Source organism: Cebus imitator, unplaced genomic scaffold (genome assembly GCF_001604975.1).
Source record: "Cebus imitator isolate Cc_AM_T3 unplaced genomic scaffold, Cebus_imitator-1.0 Scaffold765, whole genome shotgun sequence".
Taxonomy (NCBI): domain Eukaryota; kingdom Metazoa; phylum Chordata; class Mammalia; order Primates; family Cebidae; genus Cebus; species Cebus imitator.
Genome location: NW_016108080.1, coordinates 387,786 through 407,264, shown reverse-complemented (window position 1 = coordinate 407,264; position 19,479 = coordinate 387,786). Strand labels below are relative to the sequence as shown.

Here is a 19,479-nt window from a genome sequence, read left to right as displayed (position 1 = left end):
GCTTGAATTGCCATGCATTCCCCTGGATACAGAGCTTTTATTATTAGTTAGGGAGATGTTAGGCCTAACCTTCTAAATTGAGGGGTTTTAGTATATGTTTAATCGCCATTCTTCTATGGTGTCTAAATATTTCATCTTTTTAAGTCCTTAATTACATTACTGTCCTATAATTTGTATGATAGAATATATGGATTTTAGCATCAAATGAATGTGGAAATGATTCTAAAAAACTGGAAAATTTTTATCAATGGCAAAAGTAGATAAATGTCAACTTTACTGTATCAATTTAAATAAATCATGCCTAAATTATAAACAGTCAATCCAGATTCATACACCAGTGTTGAGCTATAAGAAATCAGGAGAATCAACTCATGGACTTCAGTTTTCATATCTATAAATTGGGAAAGAGATTTGTTCTGTCTCACGGTGTTTTGCGGGGGACCAGAAGATCCTAGACAAATGTGCTGTGCATATAGAAGATGATATTAATACCTGATGTTGTCAGAGTGAGGGGTATATGTGAACATGTATTCTCTGTGAAAGAATCTATTCCTTTTTTTTTTTTTTTAGACAGACTTTTGCTCTGTCACCCAGGCTGGAATGCAGTGGCACAATCTCGGCTCACTGCAACCGCTGCCTCCTAGGTTCAAGAGATTCATCTGCCTCAGCTCCTGAATAGCTGGGACTACACATGTGTGCTACCAAGCCCGGCTAATTTTTGCATTTTCAGTAGAGATGGGGTTTCACCATATTGGCCAGGCTGGTCTCAAACTCCTGACCTTGTGATCTGCCCGCCTCGGTCTCCCAAACTGCCAGGATTACAGGCATGAACCACCACGCCCAGCCAAAAGAGTCTATTCTTAAATGATGGGCCAGAAAACTTGTGAGCTGAGCTTGGGTCCTGGTAGCTCTGTCAGATTCATGGTATCCAGGCCTGTACCCCTGCCTCTGCTGCACAGGAGCCCGGTGAGAGGCACACACTTATCCACTGTTTCTGCAGTTCAGTCAGGCATCGGGCACACAGCAAAAGCAGATCTAGGTGATGCACATCTGATGCACACAGAGAAAAGCCTGGGCTTTAGAGGACTAATCAGCCAAAAAGCTCACAAAGGAAGGGAAACTCTGAATGATGGATTTTTCTGGATCATTGAGAATCACACCTTGTCCTCCTGCCTGTCACTGGAAGGTATGGGCACCGTGACAGAGATGACTGCTGCATCCTTAGGGGCAAGCACACACATGCCTACTGGTCTTGGGACTGATATATTTAGATGAACACAAGTCCTTGCATTTCCATTCTGTATTCCTTTTCATTAGCATTCAGTAGATGAGTGCTGAACTCTGAACTTGGAAGTCTGTTGGTGAGAGGATAAACATGCGTATGACGTAACTTTCCCTCAGGGACTTCCAGATGAGGAGATAATCAACTTTATCAGAGAGAATAGTAATAACTAACATTTGTACTTTAACACAGATGTTGCTGTGTTGTGCCCACATTTTTTAAAGCATGCATATATATGGGCATTTAAAAGTAAATTGATTGCATAGGAACAAAAGAACAAAAATGGACTATATGTAAAAATGTTAACAGTGATAAAAATTTAGATTATATTTATTTTTTAGTTTTTACGTCTTCTTCAATGGACACATATTGCTGACTTAACTATAAAAACACAGTAAACCTCCCAAGTATTTTTATCCACACTATCTCATCTGATTTTCACAATCACTCTGTGAGGTCAGTAATGAACATTGATGTTATAGATAAGAGAAATGGAGGAGACAGCCAGATATACAACTCAGACACTTAGGAAGTTAAGTGCAGTGAGATTACATGATACAGACTGTGTTGAACGGGTGGCAAAATGAGGAGCCAAATTAAGATCTCAAAAAGGAAAGAAAATGAATAGTGCTTGAATGAAAGGAAAATGTAAAGATTCTGGAACATAGGTTTAGGACAGTGCATGACTTTTTATAGGAATCTGGCTCCTTACCTTGAGATTGGGTTCAGTTTGATCAGACTCGGGAACAGCGTGCACAGTGGTTATGTTTGGGTTTGGGACCAGTGAGTCTGAGTTTGATTTTCAACTTTGCCACTGCCTAGCTATTTAACCTAGGTAGTTATTCACAGACTTGGGGTCTCCATTTACCCATCTATAAAATAAGAAAAATACTAGTAGCTACTATAAGGATTAAATGAGTTAATATGTGTAGGAGCCTTTAAAAGTATGTAGGACATAAGGAGGACCCGGCAGATGTTAGCCACCTGAAGCTAATTGTCCTCATTCCTATGATACAGGGCTGATGATGATGTTGGCAAATTAATCATAAGAAACATATAGATGTATATCAAATGTATATAGATGTATATCAGATAATCATCATATGAATCTATTGAAGAAGAAGTAATTGTTTCCATTAAGAAGGTGATTCTGTAAGGGGATTCAAAGGTTTAAGCAATTTGTATATCAGAAAGTGCTGACAGCTGTAGATAAGGCATGCAAAAGAATTATAACATTAGTGCTTATTTTGAAATTATTTTGAAACTATAAGAAAGTTTGTGCTGGTCTTATTGGATAATTCGGCTGTCTCTTTGAATTCATACCAACCCCTCCCTGATTATTAACAAACATTTGGAATCTGTGCATACACTTAGATTTTCCTGCTTAATTATACTGTATCATAAGGCAAGTAATTGCCCTCAAATTAAGAATAATTGTTTTGTCATAAAAAGACCTTGACCACAGGTCAGGATTTGGCATGTGCCGTGAGGGTTATTCTGAGGTATGCTTCTGAAATAAGAAGTATGCCTGCCTATCACTGAATCCTGGTAAAGGCATGAATAATGTCACTTGGTAAAGATCGAGTCACAGGAGTTTCAGGGCTGTTTATACTGTTATCAGTGTTTATAGGTAAGAGTGAGATGGAGGATTTACATCTGGTTTCTGTGAGACCCCGGCAGGGCCCTGCTGTTGAGGCTGGTTACGTAGCAGGAATATATCTAAGTGACCAGCAAAAGAGAAAAAAAAAAAAAAACAACCAGCTGGGACTGCACCCCAGAAGCAGCCTAAAATACTACCAGTTGTAGATTACCAAAAGAGAATATACTGTATGATACTAGTTGTTTTAATATCTTATGCCTAGCTGTTTTAAAGTTCTTCAATTCTCACACAGGTAAATTATTGAAATCCCAAAATATTGGGGCAAGAGCCTATCGTAAACCTTTTTTGTCTTCTTATCCACTTTCTAAAATATGTAAAATATTTCTTTGTCATTTTTTTCAGACCCCCTGGTTGTGGAATACGAGGCACTGCTGGTACAACTACCCCTATCAGGTAAGGAGGCATTATTGTTTGGGTTTTTACACACATAGAGTATCTACCTTAGGTCAAGTTCATGGTCTCAGGCAGGCCCCAACAGGTTGGGCAGCCACCTTCATTTTTGACCCCACTCCTGCTGATAAGTGCTGGATGTAATCTAGTGAGGATATGTGCATTATTCTTAGTGAAGTTCAGAATCAAGGCCCTATTGTCCTAGCAGATGGAGTCAGTTTGGAAAGTACATTTGCAAGGGAATAGGATCAATCAGTTCAACAGGTGGAAAATTCCTGCTCCTAACAGCTGATCTGCTTCTAATCACTGAGGTAAGTCTGGAGTCCTGTTGACATAGCACAGACCTGCCTCAACAGCAAATGGGAGAGCTCAAGTGTGAGGCTGGAGCAGGTACATTGAGTTCAGTTCATTTTGTGGCTTAGAAGCAGCCTCCAAATATGTAAATCAAGCACCATTTCCTTGAGTGCAGAAAAATGGGCTTGTACTATGACACATGGAAGGATTACTTCTGCAACTAAAAACAGCATCATTGAAAGTGTGATTAAAATCATATCCCAGATAGAGCTATGGCCTATACTGTAGCTGCAGAGGATTTCACAGGTGGCACTGTCAATTCAACGTGAAAGTCTGAGGGTCTGGTGGATAGTTATCTTTTTAAAAAGAGGAAACATGGCTAGCATGAAAGGCAAGATGCTATCTGTGAGGACTCAGATCAAGATTGTCTTCTGTGTAATAATTCAGCATATAGCTCCTGAAATGTAGCACAAACTCACAGTCTCTCATGGGAATGGTGGCCATCTTTAAAAATGCCATATAGTAATAAAGAATATTAGCAGATTTGTGTGTGTATGGGGGGGGGGAATTAAACAGCATACAATTATTGTGTATGCAATTATAGTACTTTGTGTGTAAGCATGCCAATGTGAGCATTAAGGGTAATTTTAAAGACTGAGCATGCTTATGAAACATATTTATTATGTCTTTAGTATATATGTTAAATAAATCATTGAACAGACTTTTAGATGAAAAAGTAGTGGTCTACTTCAATTTTATTACAGATACACTTATTGTATATAAATACGTATATTATTTGTAACGTATTAAATAATTTCATATACCTGTGTATATTTTAAGGTTAAAATAATGTGATGTTGTATTCAGTTGAACTTTGTATAGCTTGCAATAGGAAGCACAAGTTGGACATGAGATACCCTAGTTGGTGGTCATCGGACCTCACTAGCTGTGAGACCTAGGCTTAGCCTCTTAACCTGAATTAACCGACAGCAGTTTCCTGTCAACTATACAATCTAGGTCTAGAATTACAGTACTAATTTTATGGGATTTTTATGAGAACCAAAGAAATTAACATGTGAGTGAGCATTGTCAACTGCAAAGCACTCCTCAGACATAGTAATTATTATAATGGGATGCTCTCCATGAACTCTGTGGTTTCCAGATGCACTCTAACTTGCCCTTATAATTCCTCTGGGACCTTTCCGCAGGTGGTCATGTGGAAGAAAGAGAATCTCATTAAAACTAAAATTTACCCTTGGCTCAAAGGGTCCTGAGCCAAGGCCCGATTTTCTAAACTTCATTGCAGCCATCCATCTGCCCTGAATATCCATCCTTCATCGTTAATGCCTTCAAGTTTTAAAAGGACAGTTCAGTTTGTCTCAGTTCAGGCTGCTGCAAGAGAATACCCTAAGAGATCACGTCCCTTCTTACAAGGGCACTAACCGCATTCATGAGGGCTCCTTACCTTCCAAAGGCCCTGCCTCCGTATACCATCACATTGCAATAAGGCTTCATTTATTAATATTGGGAGGACACAAACTTCAGTCCACAGCAGTGCTCATTGTCATTTAGACTTTAGGATTGCTGGTTGGAGTATCCTGCCCCATTGTGTATTTTGTTGTCAAAGATCTATGTGGGACAACTTTTCCATGATTGCCATGCTTAGAGTTGGTGAGTGCCAGCTTCTCATGATAGTCATTCATTATGCTGCTATTGCTGTACAAAACATTTACATTTCAATTATATTTACTATATATGGTATTGTCTTGTGTGTAGGGGTATGTACTTGTTTGTGTGATGAGTTTCAAAGGTTTTTCACTCATTTTGATAAAGCAAGACCTTTCATTACAACTCAATATAACAATTAAAAACAACTCATTGAAAATATTTTTTGAAAACTCTTGTTTTTAGTGGGATTATGTGCAAAATAAATATTCCTGACTTCCACTGCCTCTCTGAGTGTCCCCTCAACCCTGAACCTCTGAAGCAGTTAAAGCAAGTATCACTTCCATTTTACAAATAAGTAAACCTCGACCCATGTTTTATACCTGCTAAGCTGTGGATCTGAGATGTGATCTGATATCCTGGCTGGGTGCCCAGTCTGGCATCTTCTGGCAGCCTTCCTGTCCCTCTGATCTTTTAATAAATATTTTTGGGAATTTTTTTTTTTATATTTGAAATGTGCTGAAAATTTTCTAATAACAAAAAAAAAGCTTTCTGATTAATTCAGAACTTGAAACTATGCCTCAGTGACCCATACAGTACTCCAGTTCCTGTCACCTACCTTCTTGTCCCTACACTCATAGCAGTTGTCCAGGGTTATTCTTTGTATTTGAATTTTTTTTTCAGGTTGCTTAAGGAATCTTGCAGATACTTGTGACAAAGAATCATAAATACTATTGTTAAACTGAATAATGAATTGAGTCCCAGATGTTCATGCTAATTAATGCTTTTTGAGTTGGAGATGAAATGAGAGTAATATCATCAAGCTGTGGATTAACGTTATCCTCAAAGCCCCATCATCTACAAAGAAAATAGGGCAGGAACTGCCTTTGTGGAGGTGCAAGACCATGTTACTTTTGAGCAGTGAGCTTGAGATGTCTGGGATACAAATTGGGTTCCCTATTAACTATTAATCTTTCCTTTTTTTCTTTTACCTTCAGCCACTCACAACTGACCTTCACTACTATTACATCCTGGAGCTGTCATTTTATTGGTCTTTAATGTTTTCGCAGTTCACTGATATTAAAAGAAAGGTAAGAGCAGTTATGTCATAAAGTGCTTGCAAACATGCATCTTTAATGGCCCTTAGCAGGTGGGTGTAGACTCTCAAAGGCACTCACCCCTATTCTCCTGGCAGCCCTAGGTTAGTACTACCTGCTGCATTATTACAGAAAGTTCTCTATTTTTGTTTGTGCTGTTTTATATTTTGTTTCTATTGTTTCTTCACTCTTCCCCTAAAACTCAGCATTCTTTTCTCCATATAATAACATAACAGTGAATCCCCATAGCAGTAATTCTCTCTCAGTCTAATTCCCAAGTCCCTCTGTTCTCCAAATTAAATAAAAAGTATATTTGTAGCTCCTGGGAGAGAGTAAAGTTTCAGTGTTTCAACCCTACAGAATTAATTCCCCAATTGCAGGGTTATCCAGTATCAAAATATGCCTCAGAAATGTAGTGTTCTTAAGTGAACTATGATCTGGTTTCCACCTGTCCCCTCCACTGGAATCGCTTTTGTATGACCCCCTATGTGTTAAATCCACTTATTCTGGCTTTCATCCTACCAGCTCTGGGCAGAATCGGCACTTCTGGCTCTTTACTGCTTATTTTTCCCTGACACCATATTTGAATCAATCCTTCAAAGTCATCTTGCTGTCCTTTGTCTTAATGCCCCATACTCTACGTGTTTGGGTGCACCAGAATTCTGGACCTGAATTACAGGATGCTATCTCCTTGGATGATACAGTTCATACTTCCTGACACTTCCAATCATAACCTTCATGCCATTAATTTTGAAATGTTTCTCTTCTGCCCCAAGTTCTTTCTGGGTCCATACTCCCACATCTGTAGTCACAGATGATAGGATTGGTTAAATATCCCTAAATCTGAAAATCCAAAATTCTCTGAAATTTGATACTTTCTTAGTGCTAACATGGCACCCAAAGCAAATGCTCATTGGAGCATTTTGCATTTCAGATGTTTATGTTAGGGATGCCAATCTGTAAGTATAATGCAAACATTCGAGAACCCAGAGAAATCCAAAGTTCAAAACACTTCTAATCCCAAGCATTTGGGTAAGGGATACTCAACATATATTGTGTTATTTTTGTGCATTATATCATTTAGTCTCAATAACTCAAAGGCCCAGTTTATTTTATTATTTATACTTATTTTATGAATGAGGAAACTAAGCCTTACATACATGGTGCTCCTGACTGAAGACATGGACTTCTAGTCTTGTTCTTCCTCCAGTAACCATTATAACCAACAGTCATGTCACCCAAGACGTTTTCCTTTGCTTTCTTTTTTGCCACTACTTGTACCAACTTCCTTAATATCACTGACACACGTAGAGTTCCCTCTCCTTTTGCCCACTCTATTAAACTACTCTTTAAGAGACTACTGTGAACTGTGATCTCGTTTCCACCTGTCCCAGATGAAAGTAGTCATTCTTGTTTATATGCTGCCTAAGAGTTATATTTCTAAAACCTTCAAGACAAAGCTCAAATACTTGGAGGATAAAACATACTTTTATCCTCTTAGTCCAGTTGAGCTAATATAACAAAATGCCAGACTGACTGAGTAGCTTATAAAATCTATTTCTCATAGTTCTGGAAATTGAGATGTCCACTATCAAGGCACCAGCAGATTCAATGTCTGGCAATGGTTCACTTTGAGATGACAGCCTTCTCAATGTGTCCTCACATGGTGGAGGGGCAAGACGGTTCTATGAGACCTTCTTTATAAGGGCATGAATCCCATTCACAAGGGCTTCTGCCAAAAGGCCCCATGTCCTAATACTATCACTTTGGGGGTTAGAGTTTTAATATATATATTTGAGGGGGGCACAAGCATTTAGTCCCCAGCAAGCAAGATATGTTCATCTTTGCACCCCTGTGACTGCTCATGGTGAGGATCAGTAAGTTGAGGGTAATTAAATAAGCAAAATCAATTCCTTTATATTATGATGGACAACAGTACTACAATTTATCATTTCTTGGTTAGACCAGTCATCTGCTAAGTTGCAAACTGGTATCCAAGTTGCAGCTGAAAAGCATTTAGGAGTCTGTGGGCCTACTACCTGAGCCCCCCTTACCCACATATGCTCCTTCCACCATCCTACAGCAGTGGCTTACTTGGCTGGCAAAAAGCTGTCTTTTCTGACTTGTATGGCTACAAGGCCCTTAATATGGTATAACCCAACTGATTCTCAGAAGAAGTAGATGGTCCCTACCAAGGTGAGGTTGGGCATAACAGATGACTCTTTGACACCATAACTTGTGATTCCCTTACTCATTGTACCCAATACTCTGGGTTGGTTTCTGAAATCATTTAAAGACTCTTTAGTGATGGCATGCCAAGTGGGTCTCTTCTGTCCTACATGAGGGTGCCTTCTTTGCTCATGCAGTGTCAACACATATAGACTGATTATTTTCTATGTGCCAGATACTGTGCAAGGCTCATATTGTATTTTATTTTCTTTTTTTGAGGAGACCTTTTATCTAGGTAGTCACATAAAACACTTCTATAACAAAGAGAGAGCTAGAACATTCTTCCTTTTTTTAACTTGGAAAAATTGATGCACAGAGTGAGTTTACATATGTTTCTCAAGGCCATGCAATGTAGGAATGAATTAGAGGCTAGGCTCACCAAGCAGAGCCCTTTGATTCATGCTTAGATTAGACATGTACACAATCCTTGCTTTGCCATGCTCCTGACATTACAGGTAGTAAGCCTTTCACAGCTCTTTGCCATTTTATTGGTTCTTCTCTTGCTTAGTGACAACTAGAGGTGCCATCCAGAGTCAAAAAACAGGAATAGCTGTCCTTGGCTTCCAGAAGCCTAGTCCTAGTAAGACATTGCTATACCAAAAGTTACCAGGTCCCTCCACTAGCTCGAGCTTTCTCATCACAGGTGGAACGTGGCTTTTCAGTGAGCCAGCAGGGCTCAGGAAGTCTTTATTGCTGTATTAGTTTGTTCTCTCACTGCTGTAAAGAAATAGCTATGGCTGTGCATGGTGGCTCATGCCTATAATCCCAGCACATCGGGAGGCTGAGGTAGGTGGGTTGATCGCTTGAGTTTATGCATTCAAAACCAGCCTGGGCAACATAACAAAACCCTATCTCTACAAAAAAATACAAAATTTAGCCAGACGTGGTGCTGTGTACTCCGTCTGGTGCAGATGGCACCACTGCACTCCAGCCTGGGTCGTAGAACCAGACCTTGTCTCAAAGGAAAAAAAAAATAGTTGAGACTGGATAATTTGTAAAGAAAAAAGGTTTAATTGGCTCATGGTTCCATCGGCTGTGCAAGAAGCATGATGCTGGGATCTGCTTGGTTTCTTGGGAGGCCACAGGAAATTTATAATCATGGCAGAACGTGAAGGAGAGGCATGGCTATGCCTTACATGGTGGAGCAGAAGCGAAAGAGAGGTTCCACAGACCTTTGAACAATTAGATTTCATGAGAACTCACTATCTTGATGACAGCACCAGTGGAGGAGGGTGTTAAACCATGAGAAACCACACCCAGGATCCAGTCACCTCTCACCAGGCCCATTCGTATTTGGGGATTACATTTCAACATGAGATTTGGGAGGGGACCCAGATCCAAACCGTATCAATTGCTTTAAGCCAAATGACCATTATCTCAATAATTTTCATAGGTGAATTTTTCTGGGGAATCAAAGTGTATCATTTTGTATTACTTTAACATCTGTAGCATCAGTGAAAAACACCTGTAAAAGGGATAAGGTATAAGTATAGTAAGGTCTGTGGAATTGACCCTAGGCCTGTATATATTGTCAGTGTTTAGAAATCAATTGTATATTTTTTTCCTAGTGAACACCTATAGCTTGTTTTAGATAGCTATCACCCCTGCCTTCTGGTCAGATTACATTTGTGCATTCCTGATACAGCTGGTTTATTCTTGTTTCTTGCACAAAATGGGAATTTGGCCACTACCAGACATGCTTATTCCTTGGCACAGGTTTTAATTAGGAAGGCCTTTTCCTCTGCTGCCATCTCTCATTAGGGAGCCACAGTGCTTGCTTTTCCCCTTCGCATCTTGCTGAATGGCCCCATGGGTCCTTGGCAGTTCTGTCCTCATTAAACTCCTACTTGGAGGACCTGCTGTTCTGGCCATCAGTGAGGATTTATGGCATGTTCTGTCTGCCAGATGCACTCTCCACCTTCTGTATTGGAACTATTAATTGAACCTTCTAAAAACAGCCTGCTTCCTTATTATGGAATAGGGATGTTTGAAGACACTCATTGGCAATACAGTATAGAAGTCAACTTTGGAAGACTGTTAATGAGATTGTTAATAGAAGGGTTATCAAAATGTTTCCTTGGCTCCCATATTAGATGACAGTGAGTGCCAATGGCCATTTTCAAACAGGTACCAGGATTTATAAACACTGGATCTGAATGCATGCCTCAAACTTTTAGAATCAGTACTTTAAATAGGTTTATGAATCACTTATTTTGATTTTTAACGGGTTCACGAATCTTTCTAAAATGGCTTTTGTATCCATAAACTCTTCCTTTTGGCCTCTTTTTTTTTTTAATTGCTCTATTTCCACATGGAATCTGAAGTTTAAAAATGAGGAGAGAACTTGTCATCTTCATGGTGACAGAGCACATTGCCTCTCCTTTCATCATTTCCAGAGTTGGGACTTACTTGGTCAATGATGAGAAATATTATTAATCTTCCCAAAAGGAATATTAGATGAAAAATAAAAGATGTTTAAAACATCTTTTATTTCCCAAGGCTTAATTTTTGTTAAAATTTTTATCCTTTAACACCTGTTGCCAATGAACATTTCTCCTGCCATCTAAAATTTCCAAAGGAAGCTAATAAATATTTTTGTGTTGGAGCTTGGAACAGCGTGCTTATGTCTAAACCTTATGTCCCTTTTAACTAAGCTGCTGTTTGGCTTGAAGGCCTGGGCCCTTGGCCAATGATTTCTGCTTGTGTTCAGAGTCCTTCTCAGGAAAGCATCCCTGGCAGAGTTCCAGGGCCCAGCTGGGGAAATTAACTTGTTGCTCTTTTGGTCTTGAACCTGAGAGAAACACTACATCTTATAAAAGATTCCTGACAGAGAGAGGTATGATTTAGTCTAGTAAGAAACTTATTGATGAGCTTGTGTTAGCTGTCTGCTGACTTTCAGAGAAGAACTAGACCCCCATTACTATGTGTGCTTCAGATGCCTTTGGGGGCCGTGTTATGCCCCAGATCTTGCCTGCTTCAGTTAGTTTTAGGGGAAAGGAAAATGCATGTTTTAATCTTCTTATGAGGAAGCAGCATGGAATAGAATTAAATAAAATAATGTACATAAAACTATGTAGTACGGTGCTTGACACATAGAGCAGTACCTGGCACATAATGACCCAGTGAGGAAAGTCAGAAAGCACCTACCATTAACACCATTGATTTATAAAGGAAAGGGTATTTTAACATAAAAGAATGGGAGAAAGGACATCTTGTAATAAAGGACAATCCTTTAAATTTAACATTAAGTAAAAGTCCTTATTTTTCTCATTTTGTCCTAGACAGGGGAAAACATTGTTAGAGGTGCAGTATGGCTTAGATGTTAAAGGCATGGGCTCTGGAGTTTGTCTGCCTGCCCAGCACCACTCCTAATTCGATGTGACCTTGAGCAAGTTACTTTACCTTTCTGTATGTTGGTTTCCTGATCCGAAGAATGGAGTTCACATAACCTACCTCATGGGTGTGTTGAAAGTGTAGATAAGTAATACATGTACTTAGAACAGCGCCTGGCACATCATAAATGCTCCATAAATGTAGCCTTTCTTTGTAATCATTAAGGCACCTGCCAGATACTGCCAGCTCTTCCCTCTCAGGCACACCCAGGATTATGCGTCTCAGCCAGCCTCCCCATTTTGTGATTGGGTGGGGCCATATGACTGGTGGGCTGTGAGCAACATTGATTTGAGCCACTTCTGGGCTGGAGTATTTAGTTACCGGCATGAGACTCTCTAGAGCTCCCATATCTAGCACAGTGATTAGTAACACTGGAGATGGGGGCTGCTCCGTCAGGCTGGGTCCTTTAGTGCCTCGGGCAAGCAGAGTTCCCTGGCCTCCAACCCATGATAACATTTAATGAGTAAGAAATAAGCCTTCGTTTTAAGCCACTGAGGTTTTAAGGACTTTGTAATGGCTGCATATCCTAGCTTATCCTCACTGGTGCAGATGTTAATAATAATATGGCTAGTTATCATTTCCTAGGACAATATTTGGAAATAATTTATCTAAATCAGTACCTTTCAAAATGTGGCCTTTGAATCCCTGACAATCCCTGAGACTGTTTCAGGAGGCCTGCAAGGGCAAAACTTTTTATAATAGTACTAAGATGTCTTTTGCCTTTCTCACAGTGTTGAAATTTTCACTGAGATGCAAAAGTAATCATGGGCAAAATTGCTGGTGGTGGCACCAAACTACTGCTAATAGTAGCCATTATATTCTTCACTGCCACACTCTTGCAGAAAAAAAAATTGTCAGTTTCACCTAAGAATGCTCTTGATGAAGCAGTGAAAACTATAGTTGTCCCTCAGTATCCATGGGAAATTGGTTCCAGGACCCTCCCCCCCGACTCCCTGCTGCCACCGAGGATACCAAAATTCATGGATGCTTGATTCTTTTATATAAAATGGCGTAGTATTTGGCCAATTGCAGTGACTCACACCTGTAATCCCAGCCGTTTGGGAGGCTGAGGTGGGCAGCTTGCTTGAGCCCAGGAATTTAAGACCAGCCTGGCCGACATGGCGAGACCCTATCTCAAAAAAAATAAAAGTTATTAAAAATAAAATGGCATATTTGCGTACAACCTATGCATGTCCTTCCATATACTTTAAATCATCTCTAGGCTACATAATACCTAATGCCGTGTAAATGCAATGTTAATAGTTACACTATATTTCTTAGGGAATAAAGATAAGAAAAAAGCTTATACATTCTATACATGTTCACAATTAGCGATTTTTCTTATTCAGACACAACCATCTATTTATATTATATACCATCCATTTTTTTTAAAGCTTTCAATTTATGGTTGGTTGAATCCATGAATGCAGAATCCATGGACAATGGAGAGCCAACAGTATTAATTTTATTAAATCTCTCTTCTTGAGTATATATTGAAAAAGAATATTTTATATGATGAAATTGGTATGCAATGGTGTCTGTCTTAAGAAAAATGCAATTCTTTATATTTAGAGCTGATCTGTTTTTCATAGAACCCCATTTTTACTTGAAAGAATAACAAACTGTGTTTATTCCAACTTGTGTATTTGGCAGACATTGTCAGGAAAATGCACAAAATAAGCTGATCAAGTTGTTTCAAAGGAAGCAACTGAGGGTGGGCACGGTGGCTCACGCCTGTAATCCCAGCACTTTGAGAGGTCAAGGTGAGCGGATCATGAGGTCAGGAGATCAAGACCATCCTGGTCAATATGGTGAAACCCCGTCTCTACTAAAAATACAAAAATTAATCAGGCTTGGCAGCACACACCTGTAGACGCAGCTACTCAGGAGGCTGAGGCAGGAGAATTGCTTGAACCCGGGAGGCAGAGGCTGCAGTGAGCTGAAATGGCACTACTGAACTCCAGCCTGGGTAACAGAGCAAGACTCCATCTCAGAAAGAAAGCAACTGACATTATTTGTTGTCAGTGATAAACTCAAGCTTTCAAGCAAAAATGAGATTTTCAGAAAGCTTAAATGTACCAACAGGAGCTTGACAGCATCTCAATCCTTGACTTTTCTGATGAGATTGGTAGTGATATTAACAAATGTGATTTTCAAAAATATTTTATTTAAAAACTCACTACTCCGTGAACCAATATTTTCCACATAACTAATGCATGATGTTATAAAATCATGCGTGAGTGAAAGATCCATTCAGAGAGCAAAACAGACCAATGGATTTTAATGTAACAGAATATAAAAATTTTATTGTTATGGTTTTAGATTCCATATTACAACCAATTTTTAAGACTGACTTGACAAATTTTAGTACGGTGCCAAAGAAAAATATCCCTAACTATTAAGTACTATTTAGTTACTTCTTCCTTTTCTAGCTATATATCTTTGTGACACTGGGTTTTCACCATATACTTCCACCAAAACAATATCTGTCAACAGATTAAATGTATACACAGTTATGAGAATATAACTCTTTTGTAATAAGCCAGACATTAAAGAGATTTGCAATAATGTAAACAAAGCCACTCTTCTTGCCAATTTTTTTTTCAAAACGTAATTTTTAGTAAAAATTTGTTAATATGTAATGGAGTTTGTTTAAAACAAATTAATGCGTTTTAAATATTTTAATTTCTCAGTTTTAACAGTGGGTATGGTAAATACTGATAGATACACCTCATGAACAAATACTATTTGATGTCCTCAATAATTTAAGACTATGAAGGGGTCTTGAGACTAAAATGCATGAGAACTGTAGGTCTGGATTATTAAGTCTTTCCTAAGAATGTGACTCCCAGACCAGGTGCTATGGCTCATGCCTGTAATCTCAGCACTTTGGGAGGACGAGGCAGGCGGCTCACTTGAGATCAGTTCGAGACCAGCCTGACCAACATGGTGAAACCCCATCTCTACTAAAAACACGAAAAATTAGCTGGGTGTGGTGGTGCTCACTTATAATCCCAGCTACTTGGGAGGCTGAGGCAGGAGAACCGCTTGAACCTGAGAGGCAGAGGCTGCAAGAGCTGAGATTGGGCCACTGGACGCCAACCTGGGAGAGAAGGCCAGACTGCGTCTCAAAAAAAAAACAAAGTTCACTCCCAGGTAGTACCTCACATTGTATCAGCATGTCCTTTCTTTGCTTGAAAAGCTAAAATCATACTAGATGACACTGGATCACCCTGACAGGGATGGGGAGTGATGCAGACTTCTCTCCCTGTAACCTCTCTGCTGCTACCTGTAGACACAGTCAGGAGGGCCTCTTAACTTCTCTTTCACAAAGGTGTGAAGTTGCTCTTTTATGCAGACTCTCGTGATTGGAATCGTAATATTCTGCCCTTGAAGTTCAGGTTTCCTCTGAGGCAGATATTCCCAAGTCTTAGGCCTGCGTCCTGTTTCTTTCTTACTGGTATGTCTTCGGCATATGAGCAGGAAAAAAGAGCAGCTCCTTTTAAAAAGCTACCATTTGTGATCAAAGCATTGCAACCCAGCACTGTGTGCAGACTGGTGGAGGAACAATAGAACTATTGTGTGGAAAGGAAGTGTTTCATGGGGCAATTTTTATGAGATTTTTATTCAAAGGCTGTCTTCAGTAGTAGCTTATGCTGGCAATCAACCATCCAAGTGCCTTGTCAAAGTTAGACATCTTTAGATCTCATGGTCAGATGACCAGCCACTGCTCAGTCCTGAATCTCACAGACTCAGCCACATACTGTGATTCTGGGTGCAGGAGGGTGATGACCAGGAGCATGTTCTTCCAGTGTGCTGCAGAGGGCCACAGCATTGCTGCGTTCCAGAGACCCACGCGGTGCTCTGGGCTCATAAGTCTGTGGCCTCAGGAATCCCACTTACTTCTCAGGAGGTCTTGCTGGCCCTTGGGAGATTGGGTCATTCACTTTCTTTTGGGAAGTTTCTCTCAGGTCAATTCTAGGGGCCTCAGGAAAACACCGCTTTGGCTGCCTATACCTCTGTCACTCTCCCTGAGGTCATGAACTCCTTCAGTTTCCATCCCCATAAACAACCCCATTCATCTGTCCTTCCCTTAGGCCTCCTGAGAGGAGGCACCCCTTCCACTGAAGGCTCACCCTTGCACCTTTGTTCTTGACCCCCATCTTTTCCTGTCTTCCAGGAATAGACCTTATTCTGTTAGTCTCTTACTTACGTGTGTTTTCCAAAGTGTCCCCTCTTTCCTGCCTCCTTCCTCAAAGTCATTTTCCTCCCACGTCCGTTTCTGAGAAGCAACCTGCTATGGTAGTTAGATACCTAAGCCCTGGAGTCACACAGAACTGGATTGAGAACTGGCTTAGCCAGTCCTCACTGTGTGACTAGGGAAAAATATGTGGCATCATTGTGCCTCAGTTTCTATATAAAATAGAGTTTCAAAGTCGTACTTGGTTTATGGGGAGTTGTTGTTAAGAGGAAATGTCAGTATCAGACAGAGGAGCCTTTGGCACTTGAGAATTAGGCAAATCAGAGGGTAGGTAGACATTCACCAGATCGTCAAGGTGGGCTGCGGCCAGGAACCGAAAGAGGAGAAAACACAAGTATCCCAGCCAGGAAACAACAACAACAACAAACCTGCATGCCCAGAAGTCTGCATAGTGACCAGAAGCAGCTTCCAGGAAATTCTGCAACTAGAATTCTGTGTTTGTGAGGGGCCAGAGGTGGGAGCTCAGGTAGCTGAAGAAAGAGGAGTTAGAATGTGGAGGATAAGGCTGAGGATGATGAGAAGAGTTCCCCAAACCCTTCCTGACAATTTACAGTGGCATCCCAACCTGGTTGACCTGAAGGAGACTTTTTCCATCTTCTATCTAAAGTACAAAATTGAGTCCCAGGTTACCCATTGTCAATTTGGGACTAAAGGCCTTTGTAGTAAATGGACAATGGCTTTCGAGTTCTGGGATGTTTCTGATTTTAGTTGAACACAATCTGCCCCCTATTGATCATTCTGGATGTTTTCAGCCCAAATGGGTTTATTTGATATAAAGGTTTACCATTGTCTTTGTTCCAGGGATTATTGCAAAAAAAAAAAAAAAAAAAATGGAGAGTTAATTCTACTAACCCTTGCATCACAGATTGTTAGGTTGAATATGTTTTAAATGTTTCAGAAGTGACCTTTCCCCATTAAAAGTTGTGCAAACTAGTGTGACTGAGCAAAAGGTAATTTAAACAGAGCCCAGAAGGTATGTATAGACCTTCAACTCTAGGCACTTGTGATTTAGCAAGGCTCTTAGTGATAGAGAGCTTCTGAGGACCTAAAGTTCAGTAAATAAAAAAGACATGTATAATTCAGAAAACTATCCACATCATTTGAAAGCAGAGTGTATTTGGAGGGTATACTTTTGTTGGGGAGAAGAAGGAAGGCATGAAGGAAGACTTGGGGTGTCGCAGATCAAGCTCCGTGCTCTGGCCAGGCCCATCGAAAGCTAATCAAGGGCACTATCTTACTGTTTTCTATCGTGCAAATAAAATTTTATTGTATCCTTTTCCATGGTGATAAAATCAATTGAAAATTAAATATTAACTAAATAATTCACAGTAGACACGATTATGAGTTCTGGATCTTGAAATAAGGCCATAAATGTTGCACAGGAGAAAGGTTGGGCAAACACTACTTATACAATGGTTATTTCATTTATATATGTTTCTAGAAGCCAAAAAGTAATGGTGCATCTAGCAGTAGAGAAAATAATACTGTATCCAAACAAGCTTGTGAGGTCTCCTTGCTTTTCAGATAGTTTTAAAGATGTGGTTATACTTGATCATGAGAATTTTGATGGCAGTACCTGCCAGAACTCTTTCTTTATAGTTTATCTGAATTTTGAGAGTAATATTTAATGGGTTACATGAGGACAGCTATGAAAATTAAATCTCTTACACATTTTTTGGTCTGACAAAAATGTGGTGAAGTTGGCCATGAGCCTATGCAATTGCCACATCTTAGATAATATGACTCTTCCAATATGACACTTTCCCGTAATATGTCCTTTGATGTGACTCTAAGACAGGTCATAATGCTTTTCTGTAAAGGGCCAGGTAATAAATATTTTAAATTTGTGGGACATGTAATTTCTGTTTCAACTTCTCAACACTGCCACTCTAGCAAGAGAACTGCCATAGACAATAAGTAAACAAATGGGTATGGCTGTGTTTCAATAAAACTTTATTTACAAACCCAAATGTGGCCGTCTGGCCCTTTGCCTATCTTTACTATAAAGTAGAACAACCTGATGTGCATATTTGATGAGCAGTGGGGATGTCAGATTTGAGAATGGCTAGTAGAGATATTTAAATCATATCAGTATATATTTTTAAAACATTTTGATAGTAACCATAGTAAGTTTAACATTTTTAAACCAATTAATTTATTGGCACTTGGTGTTTTTAAAATGAATTCTGTGTGTTAATCTCCCTCAAGGACCTAAATGTGTATACATTTAGTCCAAAGGGAGAAAAATCTATAACCTATTGGGAAAAAAAGGTGTAGAAATAGATTCAACTCTAGGTCTGATGTGAATGAGACTTTATTCACAGACTGAATTTTGGAAAAGGGAATAATTGATTCATTCCTGCCAGGACTCCTCCACTTTATAATTGAACAAATATTTCCCAAATAAGTCACAGTTCTTTATTCCTTTCCAGATTTTCCTGTAAATATTTACCTTAGGGTGCATAGGCTATACATAAGAAAAAAAGTGAGTTCCAGTTAGAGTTTTGAAGAGTGTTATGTAAAATATCTTTCTTTAAATGGTCCATCTAATCAACTCTTTTATTTATAGTGAGCCAAAATTCAAGGCCAGTTGAAATAGAACAACCAAATAAATTGTGGCAGATTAGTTACATACATTATATATACTCTTAACATCATGAGCTGGTAAGAGAAGGTTGTGATTCTCCTCAAATTGCCTAATGGCGAGAGACCCAGAATCAACTGATTTCTATAAATCACTCCTAATATACTTTTATTATTTAACCATAGTCTCAAGACCCTACACAGTTTTTAGTCTTTTATTTCTTTGTTTTGTTTTTTAACTGAATTATTAAAGCTTTAGAAGTTGTGCTGCTATTTATTCTAGAAACCACCGTAAGACAGTACAAAGCAGCAAATTATTCTGATGTGAATTTCTAGTACCGTATTTCACTTTTTGCTTTAAGGACTTATTTTGTTATTTGTTTGCACACATTAGTTTTAATATTAAGATTTGTTGGGCCAGGCGCGGTGGCTCAAGCCTGTAATCCCAGCACTTTGGGAGGCCGAGGCGGGTGGATCACGAGGTCAAGAGATCGAGACCATCCTGGTCAACATGGTGAAACCCCGTCTCTACTAAAAATACAAAAAATTAACTGGGCGTGGTGGCGCGTGCCTGTAATCCCAACTACTCAGGAGGCTGAGGCAGGAGAATTGCCTGAACCCAGGA

The 19,479-nt window shown here is 39.5% G+C and overlaps 1 protein-coding gene across 1 annotated transcript in view; it reads left to right on the top strand.

Moving 5' to 3' along the window:
* The window catches only part of LOC108297035 (ceramide synthase 6-like), a 158,290-nt gene that overhangs the window by 61,710 nt on the left and 77,101 nt on the right, over positions 1-19,479 (top strand). Inside the window, exons 3-4 of the mRNA XM_017519665.1 lie at positions 3,285-3,335; positions 6,290-6,382. Of these exons, the coding sequence (XP_017375154.1) occupies positions 3,285-3,335; positions 6,290-6,382 (144 nt within the window). The remainder of the gene's footprint in view (positions 1-3,284; positions 3,336-6,289; positions 6,383-19,479) is intronic.